This window comes from Alexandromys fortis, unplaced genomic scaffold (assembly GCF_014885135.2).
Source record: "Alexandromys fortis isolate MF-2015 unplaced genomic scaffold, M_Fortis_MF-2015_v1.1 scaffold_4, whole genome shotgun sequence".
NCBI lineage: Eukaryota > Metazoa > Chordata > Mammalia > Rodentia > Cricetidae > Alexandromys > Alexandromys fortis.
The window spans coordinates 11,603,433-11,626,368 of NW_026067944.1; the positions used below are offsets into that span (position 1 = coordinate 11,603,433).

The 22,936-nt window shown below is 38.4% G+C and overlaps 1 protein-coding gene across 1 annotated transcript in view; it reads right to left on the reverse strand.

Annotated features, from left to right (window-relative positions):
* The window catches only part of Gbe1 (1,4-alpha-glucan branching enzyme 1), a 233,890-nt gene that overhangs the window by 182,934 nt on the left and 28,020 nt on the right, over positions 1-22,936 (reverse strand). The window contains exon 2 of the mRNA XM_050148944.1: positions 4,380-4,549. Within this exon, the coding sequence (XP_050004901.1) occupies positions 4,380-4,549 (170 nt within the window). The remainder of the gene's footprint in view (positions 1-4,379; positions 4,550-22,936) is intronic.

Below are 22,936 nucleotides of genomic sequence, written 5' to 3' on the forward strand. Positions count from 1 at the left end.
GGGAGGACTTCAACTTGAATACTTTCAATCAACAAATTCTCAAAAAATATTCACAGTATAAGAAAAGGAAATAAAAAGAAGTCATAAAACTGAGTGCTGGGTGGTTATAAATTAAATGTTAATAAGGAATCTAGTTCCTTATGTGGCTATTGAGAATTTGAAATAAGATTCATTAAGGCTACTGAGAAACTGAATTTTACATTAATTTCATTTTCATTAATTTTATTATTTTATTAAGCTTAATATTTAAAATTGTTATTCATGTCAGTTTATAAGAAAATTTTAACTAAGTTGAAAAACTTCTGGGTCTGTGAATCGACTCTTAAACTGATAATTTTGTTAAATTAAAATGCGTGCCACGTATCTCTCATGAAAAGGTAGCATTTGTGATCAAATTTGTGATAACCCAATTTCAAAGACATGGTACAAAAGGAGAATAAAAGGGTCTGCCAATGCGTTTTAAAACCAATATATGGTAATTTCATAATACCTTTATATATTGGGCTAAATAAAATATTATAAAAACTCATTAAAGTGTCCTTGTACTTCATATTACTACAAAAATTCTTGAATTATGAAAGGAAGATAAATTTTATTTCTCTTGGACAGTTCTGCCTTATTCAAAACCTAAAACTTCTTCTAAATTCTAATTTTTATTCAAGACAAGGTCTCATTATATAACCCTCATCTGAAACTCCCTATGTAGCCCATAATTGACCTTAAACTCATAAAGAACTGTCTACCTTTGCCTCCTAAATGCTGGAGTTAAAGTCATGCTGTAGGGAATGAGTAAAGTCTTGAGCTAGTGAAGTCCTGATTTGTGTATTGTTTGCAATGATCCCATCATGTGAAGAATGAAGGTTCAGACCTATGAATAATTGGCCAGGCCTTCCCCATATAGCTAAGGCTCAAAGGAACTACCCAAGATTTTCTCCTGTTCTGGACTGAATGTGAGTGTCGGCAATGAATGCAAGTATAAGTGCTTACCAAAAATAGATCAATGTGTGCAAAACCTAGTAACTACAGCTTCCTCCTCCTGTGTGACTGCTGCCTGAGACTGTTCCCCCACAGAGGCCTCTGACCCCAGCTAGCTATCCCCTGCCCTTGTGCCGTACAGAACAAACATGCTAAAGTTTCAACTTGCTGCAGATGACACCACTCCATCAATGTGCACCGAACCCACCTAACCCCAGCTTTTCTGTAAATATATCTGTGTGTCTATCCTTTCTTCTTCTCCTCACCACCCCAGTTAGGTTTCCAGACCCAGGCTTCATAGGTCTAGGTGGCCTGCGTGACCATCTTTTGCTCTGTTCAATTCTTTAAGGCACAACTCACATATAGAAAAACTTACATAAGGCACACACATACACACATGGTTCTATATTTTTTAATTGATACAAGCAACTACTTAGCCACCTGTGGTAGTTTGAATGTGATTGGTCCCCCATAAGCTCATAGAGAATGCCACTATTGGGAAGTATGACCTTATTTGTAGTAGGTGTGGCCTTGTTGAAGGTAGAATGGTCACTGTGGAGGCAGGCTTTGACATCATTTTGCTTAAGCTTCCCTCAGTGTCACAGTCTTCTTCCTGTTGCCTTCTGATCAAGATGTAGCCAGCACCATGTCTGCCTGCATGCTGCCACATTAGCCACCATGATTGACTGAACTTCTGAACTGTAGCGGACACCACTGAACCATAATGGATCAAACTTCTGAACTATAAGCGAACCACCACAAGTAAATGTTTTCCTTTATGAGAGTTGAGGTCACCGTGGTGTTTCTTCAGAGTAGTAGAAACCCTGACTAAGACACCACCATGGTGGTTTGAATGGAGTCAACCTACCTCAAGATCCAGCAATACCACTCTTGGGAATATACCCAAGAGATGCCCTAGCATACTACAAAAGCATTTGTTCAACTATGTTCATAGCAGCATTATTTGTAATAGCCAGAATCTGGAAACAACCTAGATGCCCCTCAATGGAAGAATGGATAAAGAAAGTGTGGAACATATACACATTAGAGTACTACTCAGTGGGGGGAAAAAAAAACAATGACATCTTGAATTGTGCATGCAAATGGATGGAAATAGAAAACACTGTCCTGAGTGAGGTAGCCCAGACTCAAAAGAAATGAATATGCTATGTACTCACTCATAAGTGGATTCTAGTCCTTTACATTGAGCCTATAGTTTGCAATCCTAGAGAAGCTAAATAATAAGGTGAACCCAAAGAAAAACAAAAATAGATCCTCCTGGAATTTGGAAGCAGACAAGATCGCCAGGAAAAAGTTGGGAACATGAGGGTGGGGGTGGGGTGGGGGGAAGGGGAGAGGAGGAGAAAGAAGGGAGAAGGGGAGGATTGGGGAGAGCTTAGGGGAGTGGGATGGTTGAGATGGAGGAAGGGCAGATATCGGAGCAGGGAAGAAGTTGTCTTAATTAAGGGAGCCATTTTAGGGTTGGCAAGAGACTTGGCTCTAGAGGAGTTCCCAGGTGTCCAAGGGGATGTCCCCAGCTAGGTCCTTGAGCAGTAGAGGAGAGGGTGCCTGAACTGGCCTTGTCCCATAGTCACACTGATGAATATCTCAAATATCACCATAGAACCTTTATCCCATGATGGATAGAGATAGAGACAGAGACCCATATTGGAGCACTGGACTGAGATCCCAAGGTCCAGTTGAAGAGCAGAAGGGAGAAGATGAGCAAGGAAGTCAGGACCACGAATTGAATGGTATAATATTTATAATTAGCAAAAAAAGAAAGAAGTATACCCATAGGCTCACATATTTGAACACTTGGGTGGCCAGTTAATGGTAATATTGGGGAAATTGTAGAATTTTGAGAATGGAGGAAGTACATCCCTGGGGCAGGCTTTGGAGGCTTATAGCCTCACCCCACTTCTAATTCAATTCTCTCTCTCTCTCTCTCTCTCTCTCTCTTTCTCTCCCACCCCCCTCTACATTCTGCTTGTGGTTGAAGATGTATCTCTCAACTTCCCCCTCTAGATATCTGTTGCCATGCGTCTTCTCCAAATTTGGATTCTGCATCTGGAACTATGTGCAAAATAAACTCTTTATTCTGCAAGTCATTTTTTAGCATGGTATTTTACCACAGCAACAAAAAGTAACTAATATACTAGCACAATAACTATGGCTTAAAGCACTTTCATCATTCAAGACAGTGTTACTAAAGCTCCTTCCGCTCTTTCAGCCAATAGCCACTGAGATATAGCCCATTGAGGCATGGTCTCTCTCTCTTTAAAAAAGCAGACAACAGCCCTCTGCAATCTGGAAGGGAGCCTAGTCACCAGAACCAAAGCCAGAAGCCAGAGAGCGAGCAGAGGGCAGTGGCTGCTTTTTTAAAGAGAGAGAGAGACCACGCCCCAATGGGCTAGAATCTCAGCTGCTATTGACTGAAGGAGCGGAAGGAGATCCCACAAAAAGATGGTACCCTTTCACTCCAATCCCCTTACAACAATAATCTGTTTTTATCCCTATACCATTGGCATTTCCAGAATGTCTATAAATAGATTAATATATCATGCAAAATATTTCAATCTGACAATATCAAGTCATACATAGCATATGCCTCTATAATACTAAAGATTATGATCACTTTCTTGTTTCTTTTGCTGATATCAAAGACTGCTTGACAATGTCTGTCTTATCCAGTTATTTCATTTTCAAAACATAGCTTTATTCCTTATTATTTTATGGATTAGCTTATCCTCCAAGCATAAGGCATAACATGCTGTCTTACAGCTTTTCTCTAGGTCCTTCCAACCATAGACTACAAATTAAAAGTCTTGTTGCTTGACACTGAACTTTTGTTTGTACTCTTAACTGTGTCTAATGTAGGTAACATTACAGATATCAAAAGAAAGGGAGGATGAAGATGACAAAGACAAACAGCATTTGAGTGATCGAGGTCCCTATCTAGCAGACAGAATGTCTACTGTGACTGAAGACTCAAAGCAGTACAAGGCAGCAAATAAACAAGAAATGTGACACCAGCTAGTCACCTGCAAAGGCTCCTGAGACTATCCATGTCAACGTTTTCAGCAATATCGATCTTCTCTTTTGTAAGAACATGGCAACAATGTTGGGTAAGGTTCCAGTACTCTTTCTAACACTATTTTCTCATATCCTGCTAATTCTTGTGCCTAGTATTCTACAAAGTAAATATTCATGAATACACGTATCATATGATAGCATAAGCAACTGGACCACATGATGTAAAATATTTAGTGAGTTCTATGGCACTAGATGAAAAGTCAGATAACTATTTGAATCATTAATATTAATCTAATAAAACATGCAAATTAAGTTGCCATGACAGAACAATAAAATATTAATATCTTCAATGCTTTCAAAATACTCACTGAAGTCTCCAGTAAGAAAAACTGCTTCTGCTCCAGGGGCCCATTCTTTGCAGTATATGCCACCATCCGCACTTCTGTGGATGCCAAATGACTCATAGCCTTTGGAAAACTTATCGATCCCACCTTCATTTTCTCCAATGTCACTCAAAATCTGGGTAAACTTCTTATACCTTTGAGAAAGTACAATAAAAAAGAAGTTAGAAAGCTTGACTTCCAAAAGGAAGTAACATAGTCAAATCGGCAAGAAAATAAAATTACTCTATAGCAAAGTTTTACAAAATTTTCCTGAGGCTTTGTCGGCTCTCTGGTCTCTTTGTCACAGACCCTCAGCTGTGTCTTTGAAGCAAGAAAGGGGCCACAAATAATATGTTCATGAGAGTTTGGTTTGTTTATGTGACTATGTTTACAAAAGCAGGGAGTGGCAAATAAAATTTGACCTGTGGGCTGCAGTTTGTCTACCTTTACCCTAAATCATCTGAGCATGGAAAGAGCTCTTATCATACCTCATCACAAAAGCCAGTAAGCACAAAAGGAAACTGAAGATTCCCAGGCAGAGAAGGACACAGCAAGCTTATTGCTGCTCCATACCCTCCTCCAGATTCCCAGCATTCCAGGATCATTACTGGCACATTTAAAAAGAAAAAAGGAAGGAAGGAAGGAAGGAAGGAAGGAAGGAAGGAAGGAAGGAAGGAAGGAAGGAAGGAAGGAAGGAAGGAAGGGGAGAAAGAAAAGAAGGAAGGAGGAAATATAACAATAAAAACTCTACTTATTTCATTAGTCACTGCTTATATATGAAGCAAATTTGGAGGAAAAAAGCAACAAAACTAAATTATTAAACTGTGAAGCATATCATAGTCAGGGTTACTACAATTGTGATGAAACACTATGACCAAAGCAACTTGGGGAGGAATGGTTTATTTGGCTTCTAAATCACTGTTGATCATTAAAGGACATTAGGCAGGAACTCAAACAGAGCAGAAACTTGGAGGCAGAAGCTGATACAGAGGTCATGATGGAGTGGTGTTTACTTGCTTGCTTTATGTAGCTTGCCCAAGAATCAAGACTGCAAAACCAGGAGGTCCCAACTACAACGAGCTAAGTCCTTCCCACATCAATCACTAATTAAGGAAATGTCCTATTGGCTTGCCTACAGCCCCTATTAAAAAGGCATTTTCTCAAATGAGGCTCCTTCCTCTCTAATGATTCCAGCTTGTGTCAATATGGCATAAAACTAGTCAGCACAAAGATCTTTCACATAAAAAGTAAAGATATACTGCAAGATGTACTGGTATTTCATTTGTATTTTAATAAATAAAGATTGCCTGAAAATCAGAAAGGTAAAATAGCTGTACTGGCCAGCCTTACAGACCAGGCTTGCCAAAACAAACAAACAAACAAACAAAAAAACAGGCAGTAGTGGTGCAGCCCTTAATCCCGGAACTAGAGAGGATTATAAAACGGGAGAAGACAGCTCTCACTCTCAGTCTCATTCTCAGGTATCCTGCAGGCAGGATCACCATTGTTGGACTAAGGTCAAGGTAAGAGTCAGTGACAGACTGCTTTGCTTTTCTTGTCTTCAGGTTGAACCCACTATCTGTCTATGAGTTTTTATTAATTGTGCTTCAGCCAGATGAATCTCTCCACAGCATCTTCTGCAAATCTATAGGGAAAAAGAAAAGGAAGTTCCCAGAACGATGGTATGAATCTAAATGGAAATACACAGGAAACATATAAAATCATGGAGGCTAACTAATAAAACAAAGTGACTTAGTTAAACAGACAAGAATCTATATCTACTTCATGCTATACAGTAAATGATCTTAAAAACGAGTCCAACAAATGTAAACTAAAGAACTCTATAACAATTAACAGAAGGAGAATTTAAATGTAACTGAAGACCTAAAGAGAGAGACAGTCAAGATGGTTCCATGAGAAATGGTGCTTGCTACCAAACCAACTGAACTGAGTTTGATCCCTTGAGCCTACATGAAGAACGGAGGAGAGAATTAACTCCTATAAAATGTTTTAAGTCCTGTACACATATACAAACTAAACCAATGTGAAAAGAAAAAGATGAAAAAAAATGTGCTGCTGGAAAATAACTAAGGAGTTAGGATAACTAAAAATTACAAATAATTGCATAATTAACAAGTAATTAGTAACTAGTCAAAATATTAACAAAATATTAAATAGATTAAAAATAAGCATCCAAAAAAAAAATAAACCAAACAAGGAAAAAAAAAAAAAAAAAAAAAAAAAAAAAAAAAAAAAAAAAAAAAAAAAAACAAGAAAAGTAGGTTTAAATGACATCTTTTTATAAATAATTAAATCCATAAATCCATATATAAAAAAAGAGCATGCCGTATGTTACATTTTGAATATAATATGTTCCCCATGGACTCATCTGCTCAAGCATGGTCCCCAGATGGTGATGCCAATGTGAAGACTTTTAGCAGGTGGAGCACAGCTAGAGGAAGGGAATCACTGAGATGGTGGTCGGTGAGGGTTCTTTGGAGCTGGCCCCCTCTTTTCTTGGCTTCCTGACTGTTATAATTGCGCTGGCCTGCCCTGTCACCTGGGTGACATGCTCTTTAAGAGGCAAGCTCTGCCCACTCCCGATATCCCAATCTCCCACTTCCCTCCAAGGCAAGCTGATTGCCATGCTTCTTTTCTTCTTTTTCTCTCTCTCTACCTATTCTCCACCCCCTCCATACCTCCTATTCTTTCATACCCTCATGTGCCCACTAAATAAACTCTCCATACCCAAGCTCTCTCTGCATGGTGTATCTGTCTGTCTCTGACCCACTGTGGGACCTGTCAGGGTCACCTGTGCCATAAATCATTAACGATCCCCCCCCCCCCATCACACAGTCTTACTACCATATTTTATCTCAGGCTCATAAAAAACGGAGCCAGGCACAGGCTATTGCAGTTCTTCTGGTGGCCCATCAGAACCTGAAGGTAAGGGCCTAGTGCTGAAGGGTCTAATTATAAGAAATGTAGAAATCAAGCGGGAATGGAGCTAGCAGCATTCTCTCTGCTGACCATGTCTCAGAGTACTCCAAGGTGCTAATCAGGCTGATGATGAGAAAGGCCTTCAACGGCCTTACCCTCAGGCCCCACATGCTAAAGACCATGTACCAGGCAGGAAGAGCCTGCTGATAACCAATTATTTATTTAACTGGATTTGAGGCCTGCTCTGCAGGAGCAAATGCACACCTGGTACTGAGTTAAAAACCTGCTAGTCTAAGTAACTTACGTGTATGCCCAGAGGTTAGTGCTGCTGTGAGCTTAGGTTGGAGAGGCTGCTTCTATCGCAGTAGGCAGTAATTAATTCAGGGACTCATAACTGGTCCAAGGGCTGAGAATAAGTGACTGTTCAATGTCAGCCCTGGACTGGACATCTATAACACTGCTACCTCTTTTTGCCTCGCCTCCCTGACTCACCACCTTCTAAGGCTCAGGGAATCTCACAAGAGAGAGGGGAAGGAATGTAAGAGCCAGAGGAAGGGCTAGAGGGCTGCTGAATACAACCGATTGTCCCACTTCATAAGGCTTTTAGACCCATGAACTCAGAGCGGCTCTGAGTATGTGCACAAGACTGACTTATGATTGGACCTATCAACATTCTGTCATAGAAGGGGACGGGGTTTTATGAGGGGCGGAAGATTTGTAAACAATGATTGCTTAGCAATCTCACCCCTTTCTTGGTATCTACAGGAGCTAATGGTAGCAGGGGTAAATTATCCATGCACCTGTAGGTAACCTTTCAGCTGTATTACCAGAAGAAGCAAAGCCTGACTCAAATCACTGGGCAGAAAATAAGAGAGAGAGAGAGGGGAGAGAGAGAGAGGGAAGGTGGGAGAGAGAGAGAGAGAGAGAGAGAGAGAGAATACTAAGGGGCTGTGCATTGTGGCTAAACCGCAGAGAAACTCTGGAACAAGAATTACTACAAAATAGGGCCTCGGCTGACAGATAAAAAATCAAATTGAAAAATAAAATATGGTGAAAATGGGGTAGAACATTATAGGATAAAATCACTCACCACCAAGTAAAAATTCATTATAGCTTTTATGCTTTCTAATTTCCTGAGAAGGCTTGGATGAACATTTGCAAAATAACATATAATTAGGTAAAGAAAGTTACATATGAATCTTAATAATATTTTTTTCATTTTATTTTAATTTCATTCTTTAAAATAAGTAAAATGAGTTAACATTAAATGCTTCATATGCAAGTCACTCATGTTTATGGATTTTTCTGCATTCTCCTACTAACAGACAATCATATAAAACTAATAAGAATGCTATTCCTTTGAACTGTTAATGATTTTGAAGAGAGGAAAACTGGCTTTCAGTGGTTTTGCTTGTTTGGTAGTTTCTTGTGCAAGGTTTCTTTTCTTGCTCTTCCTTACTTTGCTCTCTTTTCTTCTTTTATAAAATGTGAGTACTACTTTAAGAAATTAGTTTTCTATAACTCATATGATTTTTATATTAAATCCGCTAGATAGTCTTATATAATATTCATAACAATTTCACTAGGTATGCAAAACTCTGTTTGTAAAATTTACGGAACTGAAACCATGTGAAATAGAGCTTTGACGCTAACCTGGGTTTCTGAAATTGTCACGGGCTGAGCTCAGATATAAAAACTAATGAATGATAAACCAACACCGTAAGTTAGCAGGGGAAAAGGCATATCTAGTAAAACAGCGCAACTGTGAGCCTGTCACTAAAATGTCATCCTTAACTACATAAAGCCATGAAAGTCCAAATCTGAACCTTCAGCCCTAATCCCTACTAAAAGACCAGCCAGTGTGGACAGGGAGTAGTTGGGGTCATGGCAGGGGGAGGGGGGGACGACAAATACTCAAGGTTGGAATACAAAAGAATAATCTAGCATCCATCGTTCAAATCTCATATCTCAAAAACTGCTTTATTCAAGCAACTCCCTTTTCAGAAATGTATTCTTTAGACACATTCCATAAGAAGAAAAGCACCTATGTATAAAATTATGGCACTGTTTATAGCCAACTTTGGGAAATAATCTATCTAATGTACAATGGGAAACTAGTTGAATAAATTACAAAATATCCAAACAGAAAATGGCAGTCGAGCCTCTAAGAAGAATGAGGTCAACAAAATGTGCTAATAATGAAATAACGCGCAAGAAAATCACTGATGCACTGCAGTCTTAATCCGGAGACCCAGCCTGCATTCTTGGTAAAGCTGTGCACCTGAGGCATTGAACACACGGAAGACACACAATATGACAAGAGAATGCTTTGCTAGTGAGGTTGGCCATGGAATGCTGGGAGAAACAAGGAAACGGGAGTTGCATTGATACAACCAACACAGGTACCATTGCCCTCTAACTCTTAGCAGCTCTGTTGCCAAGCATGCTTTACCCAATCAGGTACTTTGCTAAAGACAAGAAAAGAAGAAAAAGATCACCATTTCTTATGAACTTAACAGTTTCAAAATTCTTAAAATAATGACCAAAGCAGGCTATGAATCTGACCAAAATACCCAAAACCTTTAAAAATCTGCAATAAGTTTCTTTCTTTTTAAAAATACCCTCCATATACAAGTCAGATCCACTTCCTTGAATGCATTTTATTTCACTGTGACCCTTTTAAGATCCAGTTCTTTTTGAAGAAAATTCTAATTCAGAGCAACTGCCATTAAGTAATAATCATGCAATAAAATGAAGAAACAATATGAAAAGACTAACAAAATCAGGGGTGAGGGCAAAAAAATACAAATTATCATAATATAAAGAAAAATACTTAGTTCTAAAAGGCATAAATTTTCAGAGGTTAAATACTATAATAATTTTATTGTCAATCTATATATGATGCACTAAAAACACATTCTTAGATTTAAGCTATATTTTATTTAACTCACTTTTACAAAATTTGTTAAGAATATGTTCCAGGGCTCTGTCTGGTAAAGTTTCAATGGAAACAGCATTAGAGCACGCTATTACTTTCACTAAGTATCTTGACTTCCCTCAAGGTCAGCCCTGTAGCTTCTAAAAGAGGAATACACATTCCACTTTGAAATCACTTTGGCTGGGGAAAAAAGAAAATGCCTGGGGGTACAGCAAGCTCATCACGCCTACGCCCTCTCGGGCTATCGGCATCTCTCTTAATATTTTTTCTATGCATTTATAGGATACTTAAAAAGTAGGTCAAATGTTGGTAACCAAAACTACATTATGATGTTAACATTGGATCAAGCATTTTGAACAGACATGAAAATCTATTGTAAATAATGCAACCTACATTAATTAACCATTTAAAAAAAAAAAAAAGAAGGGTGAAATAGAAGCACATAAATACAAAAGTTATTTAAGGCCAGGAAAATAAAACCAATAGGGATATATCATTAATGGCCCCAAGAGGTGTCTACATTAAAATCTCAAACTAAAATCACCTGTCATTAAGAAGCCAGGGCCTATGTTTTATTCCTGAAGCTATTCATCTTACAATTAGGAGTAACAGAACAAGATAACAATAGCTTCACCTCTAGAACTAAACCGTCCAAGTTTATTTATTTATTTACTTTTTTAGCCTCTGTATGTGACCTTGAATAAACCACTTAAGCTCTTTTCTCTTTCTGCCCTGCCCCTGTTCAATGCAGAGAAACCTCATAGGTCATGGGGAATCAATGAAGGCACAGTGGGATCCTTCCTGAAGTAGCCAGCAAGTACTCAGTAGGTACTGGTTGTAGCTTTTCTACAAACGGAAATGGCAGTGCACCACTATTCTTTTCAATGTAGCAATCGCCTTTTATTGAAAACACATGTTTAAACTTTAATGTACATGCTAATTAGAGACCATTTATGTTGCTCTTCCAGATCCCAAAGGTCCCTGAGAACTGTACTCAGTATTCCATACTGACTTTTCATATACAGGTTTTGGGAAATCTGAGTTTTAAAACATGACTGATTTAATGAAATCAATAGGGAGGCTAAGAAAGTAAAAGACGATGGGGACATGAGAGGAAAAAAAATGAAGCAGTTCAAACATTTGCTTTCCCCGAAGATGACCTATATTAGTAGTGAAGCTCCAGTGTAAGACAGGGTTGTGAATATCACAGTTGTGTAGTAGAAAATGGTTTATGTCTACCTTGAAAATGTCTCTGATATAAAACCCATTCTTCTGAGTGAGATACAAATACAACCAACCCTTGAAAGAAGTTCCTTGCTAAGTGTAGAAAAAAAGTTCCTCCATTTTGTTCTCTGCCTCCATCTTTCATCTTGTGTAACTTCCTGTAAAACATTCCAGTCCTCAGAAATGGCTAGGGGAAAGGATAACAGGGTAGTCATTTGGAAAGTACAGATAACCACAGAATGTCCCCAACTGAAGGTCAGCCAATAAGACTTGACAAGCAACAAGAGAGGTTCAAAAACAAAATCTGTGAAAAGTCCATAGATAAAAGCCAATCAGGACTAAATCCATCACCACAAACCCTGCTAATGTAACTTTTCTTGGTTTTATCTTCAAATAGTGCTCTCTAGAAAGGTGGGTACCTCCTCTCGCTGCTGCAATGACAAAGTCCCTGCCAGCTTGAACACATGTACACAATAAACCTTGCTTTTGCATTTTGAGAAGTTGGTCTCCCTGGTGGTCTTTTGGTGTCCCCGTGGACTGGGCACAATACTAAGTAGCTCAGACTATGAGAGCATATTCTCTTTTCTTCATTCCAGAGGAAATTAACTATCCAGGCAAAAAGCAAAACAAGGTAAAGGGTAGAGACTGAAGAGAAGGGTGGGAAAGTCCGGGCTCTTAGAAGATGGGAGAGAATGGAATCAATCATTAAGAAGATTCAGAGTTTGTGCTGGTTTAAATGAAAATTACCTGCAGAGGCTCATATGTTTGAATACTTGGTCCCCAGTTGGTGGAATTCTTTATGAAATATTAAGAGGTGTGGCCTTGTTGGGGTAGGCTCTGAAGCTTCTAAGACCTCTCTGGAAACGCGCAGGGGTGTCTCTGCCCTCTGCTTGCCTCAGCTGTCTGGCACTTGCACTCTCTGCTCTGCCATCATGGTCTCTAACCCTCTGAAACTTTAATCCCAAAATAAATCTTTGTTCTATAATGCGCCTTGGTAATGGTTTCTTTGCACAGCAACAGAAAATAACAAGTATAGATGCTTAGCAGAAACCTTTTTCTTTCAGTGAAAATATCCACAATGCACAGAAGTGTCCACATATGGAGGCTGCCAAGTGATGGTTAGGCCATTAGGACGTTACAGTGAGTATTTTATGTCTCTCAACAAAAGCAAATACTTAACAACAACAAATAAACAAAACCCTAATACTTCAGCTCCATAATGCTTGAATTGCAGGGATACAACAATTAACATAAAAAAGGTTTTAATGGTAATAATTAGAAAGGTGATTTTTGTAAGTTTAAGTCTATCAATTAATGAGGCCTTTATTAAGTAGAAAATATTGGAAGCACATGAACAGTCCAAAACTGGTCATTGAAAATCATTGAAAAATTGACATCATAGTTAGACATGTTTGCATTGGTCAACTTTATGTTACCACCACAAAATACCTGAGGCTACTAACTTTCTAAAGAGAAAGAATCTAGGCTTTAAATGGGATATCTGTATCACAGCCCCGAAATCCAAGGAGCATCACAGAGGAGAGGTGAAAGCAGTGTGAAAGAAAGGTGATGGAGAGTAGCACCCCAAAAGCTGTCGTCTGGCTATGACGTCACTGTTGCAGTCATAAGCGCTTAGCTGATTTAGTCATCTGTGCTGCACAGATGAAAATGAAAAGAGGACAAATGTTTGAGATGAAAAGGGGTCACCGGGAGTGAAAGGAGACTAAGAGAGAGTGAAGCGGATGCATAAAACATTGTTTCATGTATAAACTATCAAAAAGTACTTTTAGTTAGATTAAAAACAAGTATCTTTCTGTAAAGGGAAAAGGTATCTAGCTCACAGTCTGAGTCCATCCTTGGATTAGACTAGCACACTATGGCTGTAGGAAATCCTACAGCCAATAGCTTTTAAGTTAACCGCCAACTGGGGTGTGGCCTTTTATACAGGCGTCCAGCCTCTTTTCTGGCTGCAGGATTAGGTTGCTGTTCTCTGTTCCAGCAGAGAATATTGATTTGTGAGTCTACCCCTAAATAAATAACCATCTCTTATTCTCAGTTCTGACCTAGTGCGGGTTTCTTTTAAGCACCCATCTTCATACTGCAATGAAGCTCATGAACAAAATGGGTACATCTCAAACTGTGGGAGATAACAGTCCTGCAGTTCTAAAGGCATGCTCACAATGACCTAAGGACTACCCACAAGGCTGCACATTCTATCTATCCATATGACCTTTACAAGGATATTCATTAGTCAAACCATACCAATATGTTTTCTTAAGTTTAAATACTATCCCCTATTTTTAAATACTACTAACCGAGATAAATGCATGAATTTTTTAACATTCCTTTCCAATTTCTAAAACTTTTCTAATCTTATCTACTTTAACACAGAGTGTAGTCTTCTTCTTCTCACACACTCAGTGAGCACCTGCTTTACGTCTAGCACTGCACCAGCCACTGTGAGCAGAACTAACAAAGTCTGAGTCCTTACAGGCTCTGTATGTGTGAGAACAGCAGAGCAGAAAGGAAAGCTTAGGGAGAGTCCTGATAGAAGCATGGAAATGGCTCCGTGGGCAACGTGTTTCCTGCAAAGTTTACAGAGCTACCATAAAGGCTGGACATGCAGTGTGCATATGTAATCCCAGAGATCCTAAGGAGCCATGGGAAGTGGCGGCAGAATAATCCAAGGCAGTTCCTTTGACGGCTAACTTTGCACGCCTAGGGGCAAACAAGGCATACTGTCTTCCACTCTATCAAGAGCAAGGTGAGGAAAGATACCCAACGTTATTCTCTGATTAACATCTATGCACTGTGGCATGAATGTGCCACAATATCAGGCAGGAACACATGCACATATGCATACACTTAATATACCCATATTGAGAAAAAAAATTTGTTAAACAAAAAAAGGATGAGAACTAGTCAGGTCATAAATTTCACAAGGACAGGGAAAATTATAGGTCTGTAATCTAATGTATTACAAATACCTAAAATATTGGGAGACAGTAAATACTCAGTGAAAAGTTTTTAGTGAACATTTATTCTTAGCCAGGATGTGTGCAAGCAACACTGGTGGAAGAAAGTTAGATTCCAGATTAGAAATATGCCTGAATTTCAATCCAAATCCTGCCTCTTAGCATCATAACCAAATTTAAAACAGGGGTTAAAACCTATTTTAAAATATACAGTGATAATATACCTAGATAATCTTTCCTGTGAAATAACTAATAAACACACTATTAGAGAGATAAACGCATTAGACTTTTAAATTTAAATATGAAGTGTATTAAGTGTTTGCCCATATGTGTGTGTATATGCCCACCACATGCTTACAATGCCCACGCAGGCCAGAAGACAAGCGTTGGATACCCTGGAACTCCAGCTACAGTCAGCCGTTTGGAGCACCGGGCTGAAATCTCAAGGTCCAAATCAGGAGCAGAAAAGGAGAGAGAACACAAGCAAGGAACTCAGGACCGCGAGGGGTGCACCCTCACACTGAGACAAGGGGATGTTCTATCGGGAACTCACCAAGGCCAGCTGGCCTGGGTCTGAAAAAAAGCCTGGGTTAAAACCGGTCTCGCTGAACATAGCAGACAATGAGGACTACTGAGACCTCAAGAACAATGGCAATGGGTTTTTGATCCTACTGCACGTATTGGTTTTGTGGGAGCCTAAGCAGTTTGGATGCTCACCTTACTAGACCTGGATGGAGGTGGGTGGTCCTTGGACTTCCCACAGGGCAGGGAACCCTGATTGCTCTTTGGGCTGACAAGGGAGGGGGACTTGATTGGGGGAGGGGGAGGGAAAGGGGAGGCGGCGGTGGGGAAGATACAGAAATCTTAAATAAATAAATAAATAAATAAATAAATAAATAAATAAATAAATAAATAGAAAAAATAAAAAAGGAAAAAAAGAAATATAAGATAAAATTCGCTGACTATATTAGATCATTGGCAGATGCCTCTCTGCTAATGATAACTCTGTGGTATGTCCTATTTTCCTTCTCAAAAAAAAAAAAAAAGATGAATTTTAAAAACAACCAAAAAGCGGGCTAGAGATATGGCTCAGTGGTTAAGAGTACTAATCGTTCTTCCAAAGGTTCTAAATTCAGTTCCCCGCAACCACATGGTATCTCACAACCATCCATAAGATCTGATGCGTTCTTCTGGCCTGCAGGTATACATACAGGCAGGACACTGTACACTAAATACATACATACATATATACATACATGTATACATATATAAGCAAAAAATTCAAGTGTGGTTGTGGCACACACCTTTAATACCAGCACTCAGGAGACAGAGGCAGGCAGATCTCTGAGTCTGAGGCCAATCTGGTCTATAGAGCAAGTTCTAGAAAAGCACAAGCTATGTAGAGAAATCTCTGTCTCAAAGAAGATAATTTTAAAAATAAGAAACAAAAAGTCTCAAACCACAAAAAGTTGCAACGATTACACATATTAATTTTACATTGCAAGATCTAGGTATCAATTCAAATAAAGATGATATTATACTCCAAAATGCATCTTTTAACAATTCTTACTCAGGCACAGTGAGCTGGACGACTCAGTGAACGAAGGTGCTCGCTGGCCGACCTGGGCTTTGAGTTTGATTCCAGTATCCCACAGGGTGGCAGAAGAGAACTGATTCCCAAAGGTGGCCTATGACCCACATGTTCTGTGCTTCAGCTCCCATGCACACTCCTGTGGTACATGGGCGTTCAAGATTCCCCAACCCCACCCCTACACGCGTGCACGCAAACACACACACACACACACACACACCATAAAAGAAATAAACATCATGAGAGCACAACAGTTAACTTCTTGCTTTCCGATATGAAGCAACTGTTATTTAAATAACAATTTTCTCTTAGCTAGCATACAGTCAACCTTAATTTTAAAAATGGTCTCTACAATAACAAAGCAAAATGATGCTTATACCAAAATTATTTAAAATTTTCAGGAGGAAGGAAAAGGAATTCCACTGAAAATTGTCCTTTAAAAAGAAGAGTTATTCCTACCTACAATCGTGTCCTGTCAATAAGTAATGGCTGCTGTTTGTTAAATACTCTTTCCTAATTCTGGCACTGAGCCACATAAAGCAAAGGCTAGAGACCAGTGCTGAAATCCTATAAGGTTGAAAATCTCCCTTTATAGTGAAATATTCATAAATTCACAATTGTTCAATACAGTTTGCTTGATGATATTACTTTAAAAACCATATAGAATTCATCTCTTTTAATTATAAAATATTTATTGCTAGAATTCTACTTTTTGACTGGCAACGCAACACAGTTGAAGAAACACAAGGAAAGACCTACTATATAGTCATTAATGTAAACATATTTTGACTTTTTAACAGATTAATTAATTATAATAAATTAACAAAATGTAGCTAGAAATTAATTTTAATCGCTGTGCCTTGTCTCGTGGTTGTGAGCAAATTACTAATGTATTGCCCTTGCAGTTTACTAAGGTATGATTAATGGTTAATATTAAAATTCTTGGGGTCTTCTGGCAAAGCGAAAACATGATTGCCTAACTAGGAAAATAAATCCTCTGACTGCAATAAATCAGAATTACTGAAGGTAAACCCTGTGAGCTGGCCCATCTGGTCAGTCCTGGGAGCACCAGGACTTGTCACAAGCAGAAGCTGCCAGCCGCCTTCCCAGGCTCTCTTTCGAGTCACGCTCCTGTTCACGTCTCTGCTACATGCTCTGCTGATTACCATGGAAAAGGGCAGAGCTGTAACTGTTCCACTGACCTTTCGGTTTATTTTCTCTTGTGTAATCTGAAACAGGAGCTAACACAGTCTTAGGCTACTGATTTCTACAAAGCATTCTGACTTCATGTTTCAACAGTCTTGGCTCAAATAGCACAGCGCTCTCCTGTGTTCATGTTTCTTTGCTCCGAAATCACATGGGAACACTAGCTCTATGCACAAGGGACAGAAACTCTGGGTCCTCTACTTAGCAGACCACAGTCTACGATGCCCCTAGAGTGCAAGGCCATCCAACTTGTGAGCAATAATTCCAAATTCCCATAACCCAGCTAAGATCTTGGTTTCATGGTGAATTTTGCGTGACTATAGACAGAATAAAAACAACCATGTAGATTTTTTACTGTCTTTTGATAAGAATGCCACGATATTCAATCACTGTCAAAAACATTTATACTCATCCTAGAAAACAAAAGCATAAAAATGTTTAAGAAGTCAAAAAGCACATACTTGAGACCCAACATCAGCCATGTGACCTGGAGGAAAATAAGTATGAAGATTTAGGTTCCTCTTCCGTAAAATTGAAATGCTACATACAAATCAACTAACACCTAAATTCATACTCTAAACTTCTGTAGCTCTTAGTTCTCTTAGTTGTATAATACACTGATCCACACATCTTTTATAACAAACAATGGTGAAATATCAAAGGTCTATCAAAAATTATAACAGTTCTTTGCCTTTACAATGAGAGATGAAGGCTTCAAAATTCTGTCTGCTGCAAAACTATAAACATTGAAAAACTTTCACAGCTACTCACTCCCCAATATTTGCAAGATTTCTTTTAAGGCATAAAATTTCAATCCTTATCTATAAAAACAAAAGATTGTTTTAAATAATTTTTAATAATCATACTTTATTGCCAATTTATGTGTCTTGTTTACACACCTCCATTAATTATTTCATTATACAACTAATGACTTAATACAGTCCAAACATAATAGCCTTGAAAGCATAGGGTGGCAGGTACAGTTACCTGGATGCTATGGCATATTATTTCTCCCAAAGTACTTTTATTCTTTTAATTTATACCCAAACAGGGTTGAGAATAGGTCTACAGTTGTATAATACAGTGTGGCTATAACATAACACTTATAATATTATCAAGAGTACCTATAATAGAATAACTACTATAAAAAAGACCATATGCTAAAAAAAGGGAAAAAATTCAGACCTAAATTACATTCAATTAGTATCAAATTTGCTTCTCAGTAAAGCCATGATTGGATTCAGGAGTCTTTCCAAGGTAAGTAGGACAGAATTATAAGTAGACGGAGAATACCTGTTACTTATGGACAACAGTTTTCTACCTTTGTGTTCCCAAAATGTATTGGGCAAACCTCAGACTAATAGGGACAGTTAATAAGTGGCCTATTCATCCAGAATTCCATAGCCTATAGATTATTCAAGGTCAACCTTGCCCGAGCAAGGTCCACAAAAAGTGAAGGTCAAACTTCCAAGATGGTATAATCATTCAATATTATAAATCTCTTGTTCATATAAAATGCTCTTCACTGCGGTGATAAACACCATGAACAAGAACAAACTAGAGGAGTAAAAGGATTAGTCATCTTAGATGTTGCAGTCCATGGAAGCCATGGCAATGGCACAGGACAGGAACCTGGAAGTAGGAACTAAAGACTATGGATGAATGCTGCATACCGGCTTGTTCTCTATGACATGTTCATCTTACTTTGTTATATAACCCAGAACCATCAACACAGGGGTGGCCCTGCCCACAGTGAGCTGGGTCCTCTTATATCAATCAGCAATAAAAAAAATGCCCCAATAACATACCACAGACCAACTTATTGGAGGCAATTAATCAGTAGAGATTCTCCTTCCAAGGAACATGGAAGTTTGTTGCCAAGTTGACAAAAAGATAACCAGTACAAATAGATGGATGTGTCCTAACGTCAAAGAGTTTTTGTTTTTTTTGTTTTCTATTTTATATTCTCACTCCTCCATACAAAATTATTTAAGGTAATGAGTACAAACAAAAGGTTCTCTCAGTACGTTTCATTCTGGGATGCTTGAAAGAGGAGAAAATTCATTCATCTGCAGTTACTTCACTGAGAATTGCTATCTATTATTGAGCATTTACTATGCATTCAGCAAGATGCTGAATGATATATAAGCAATAACTTATAGAATTATCTTACTGTTGTGTGGGAATAAATTCTGCTTTGTTGAAATAAAAGAGGAACCCAAGGATCAGAAAGTTAACTTATTTGACCAAGATCCTTCAGAAGAAATTCTCTTGAAATTTATGTTAAAGAATCTTAAAATATAGTTGTTCTTATAATAATGACTTGTAACGGTGATTAATTCATCTCAATTTCAAATCATTTTTAATAATTCTCAAAGTTCTTACGGGAAAATTTAGCAGCTAGAATTAATACTTCTGCATAATAACTTCTAATTACTGAGCACTGTCCATGCATAGAATAGACATGATTTTATTGAATATTTAACATTCATATACAAATTATCAGGAAGTTTTAGATCTATATTTAGTAATATACACAGTTCATTTATGCTACAACATGAAAGGTGAATTAAATTTCAAGGGCTGTTTGCTGTATGTTTAGATATTGATATACACTAAGAGATAGCAAAGACATCTGAAGATTTTATGACAGAACATGACTGAGCTGTAATATGTTTCTTTATTGTTATCTCTATTTCCCATTTTTCTAGTATAAACGTGCAAAAAATAGGAACATAAAACAAATTAGAGAAAGATCTATATTATTTGTAAAATTATAAAGCTTAAAGGCAAAGCATGTTTCCTAAAGCCTCCGTTAAGTGAGAGCTATTCAGAGAACTGTGCTGAAAGTTGTAACTCTGAGGTGGAGAGGTGACTGAGAGGCCAAGAGCACTAACTGCTCTTGCAAAGGATACTGATTCAGTTCACAGCATCCAATGAAAGCTCACAACCTCCTACAACTAAAGTTCCAGAAGATTCAATGTTCGTTCCTAATGCCCAAGAATTTATTACGCATGAGCGTGGTGGTCATGAATAGACTCAGACACAAACACACACAAAATTCCTAACTGCCATAGTTTAAGAGTGCAACCCATCAGCATGGATCACACTAATGAAATAAGCCTGCTAAAACTCAAAGCTGATTGATTCTGCCCTTGTTCACTTCCCCATTGCCTTTCAAACATTTATTTTCACTCAAAAGAATGCTTAGTTTCCAAGGCATGAGCACACATGTGCACATCTACCACCTAGGAGTGTGCATATATACCTAATTTCAAATACGCATAATCTACTTAAAACACAAATCTAATCTAGTACCTGGATATTGTGGACACCAGGAGTAAAATATCCCTTGAACTTAAAACAGTAGTTAGTTAACTAGAAACCTGACTCCTGTCCTCAGCTAACTACAGCCTGTGAGAGGTCCCTTGTTGCTCTCACTTCTCTTCCATTGTCATTTCCTCAAGGGTATAAAACATGTTGTAAAACCCCATGGATTTCCTGAGCAGTCCTCAAATGTGAACTGCACTTCACCCCAGACATGCAGTCTCAAACGCTGAATGGGGGGCGGGGGGGGGCTGCAATAGCAATTGAATAAACCATTTCCATGTTATCCACTTCGCGTTTTTCCCCTAACAAACAGTGAGATGTATCTTAAATTACTTTAGTGTCTGTTGCACATAAAATCCCAGTGATAGATCTATTTTATTGTTCGCTTCAGTGCCTGTTTTTCTTCTCTTCTGATTTCAGCTCCACTCTCAAGAACACCCTCACAAGCAGTAAATACTAAGAGCAGGGGCACTGAAGCAGGATGTGCTCATTCTCCTCTAAGACTGGGCACCACCAGAGCACACTAGCCGGCTCTGCACCCTCAAGAGGAACGTTATATCTATGTAACAACTTCCAGAGAAGGGGAGGCAGCTGGGTGATGATGGGTCTGCAGCCCTGCACTCTACCTGCTCGCCTCTTGCTCACCTGCTAGGAAAAGCCCTTGGCATTCTGCCTCCCGTATCAACTTCAGCATCAAAGCTGGAGCTGTAAGTCCTTGCTTGCTTGTTTCCCTTTTCTTGTTCCTGTTTGTGTTTCTTGTCCTTAGAAAACATTTGCTTCCAACTCCCTCCCTTTATCTTGTTACAGGAGCCAACCCTTAAGTAATAATTGTACCCATCAAGAATTGGGCAGCTTAACAAGTGCAGAGAAAAGAGTGTTTGACATTTTTCTCCACCAGAATCCATCCTAACTTTCGGCACTGGTTCAGTGAACATGGCTGTAATTGAAAGATGCCTGAATGGAACAAAAGATTCATTCTACAATAGAAATGTATGCCCTTAAAATATGTTACATAGGGTATTTCAAGACTAAATAGATTTAATCCCAATTAAAGAGTGTTCACCACCATTTCTTTACTAATTTTCTAAACATGAAGGAAGGAAATGCTTCCTACTCCATTCCGTTCATTAACATAATCTTCCCTAGCTGTTTCCCACAGCTCTGTGTATCAATATAGATGTTAAAATCATATTTTCTTGAAGTCACCTACCATCTAAAATCCTTGTAACCGAAAAAGAGAAACCTGGGTTTTACCAGAAAAACAAATACAAAAAAAAAATCCCCCAAATTATTCCAAAATTTCTTTGTTATGTTTCCACAGTCCCAGTAACAGTTCCAGTTCTGGAGCCATTGTACCCTCGGGTAGCACACACTTTTTTAATGGCCTGATCTAATATATAACATGTGGATTTTACACTGAAAGCAAAACATAGGTTTCTCAAAGAAAGATGCAAATCTAAGTTCTGGGGTAAATTGAGTATGTCTTTGTACACAAATGATCAAAGCAAATGAGCATACAAACCCTGGACAAGTGTCACATAATAAGTAAGGAGCAGCCTTTAAAACTGCCCTCCACTGTACTCTCTCTGTAGCTGACCCAACAGGAATGTTAGTCAAAATTACAGCATGTGGGATCTTACTTCACTTTACCAGGCTCAGTTTCTAGAGACAATGGTCATAAACGGGCATATGAACACACACATTTCTTATATACCTAAAACTATTCTTAATGTTTACTGCTATACATATCCCTTCTTACTGAACATTACTAAAACTTATCAAAAGGATGTTTTCTCCTTTTGATTCTTTCATTTATTTATTTATGTCTTTTATGAATTGCATAAAAATATATCTGTTATAAATTTGATAAAATTTAGTGTGTTTATTTCTAATACAATCAGATTATGTATGAAAGTGTCCCTTCTCTGGACTAAGCTTCTGATTTCTCTTCAAGGAGATGTTTCCATTGGGACAAACAGAATCAGAGATCACACAAAGGGTTATACATGGAAGAGCTATATAAGGAAGGTGCTAGGCAACACTGGGACACTCCACAAGCTGTGTCGCCAGCCTGTACCAACAAAGGGATTATTCCAAATGTCACAGTGATCACTGCTCATAGCTAAGAATGCTTACTTGGCTGGGAGTACCAAAATGGTCCTGCCTATGTAGACTCTGTGGTAATGAAGCATGAGGAAGTAAGTTATAGCTGTGATGGGGAGGGCAGCTAATTTTAATTTCTTCTGTAAGGCAGAAATATAGCCATGGTAACATTTAATCAACCTGAGGAAATTAATGGTCAGGATGCTTGGTTTCCTTAACTAAAATACAAGCACGC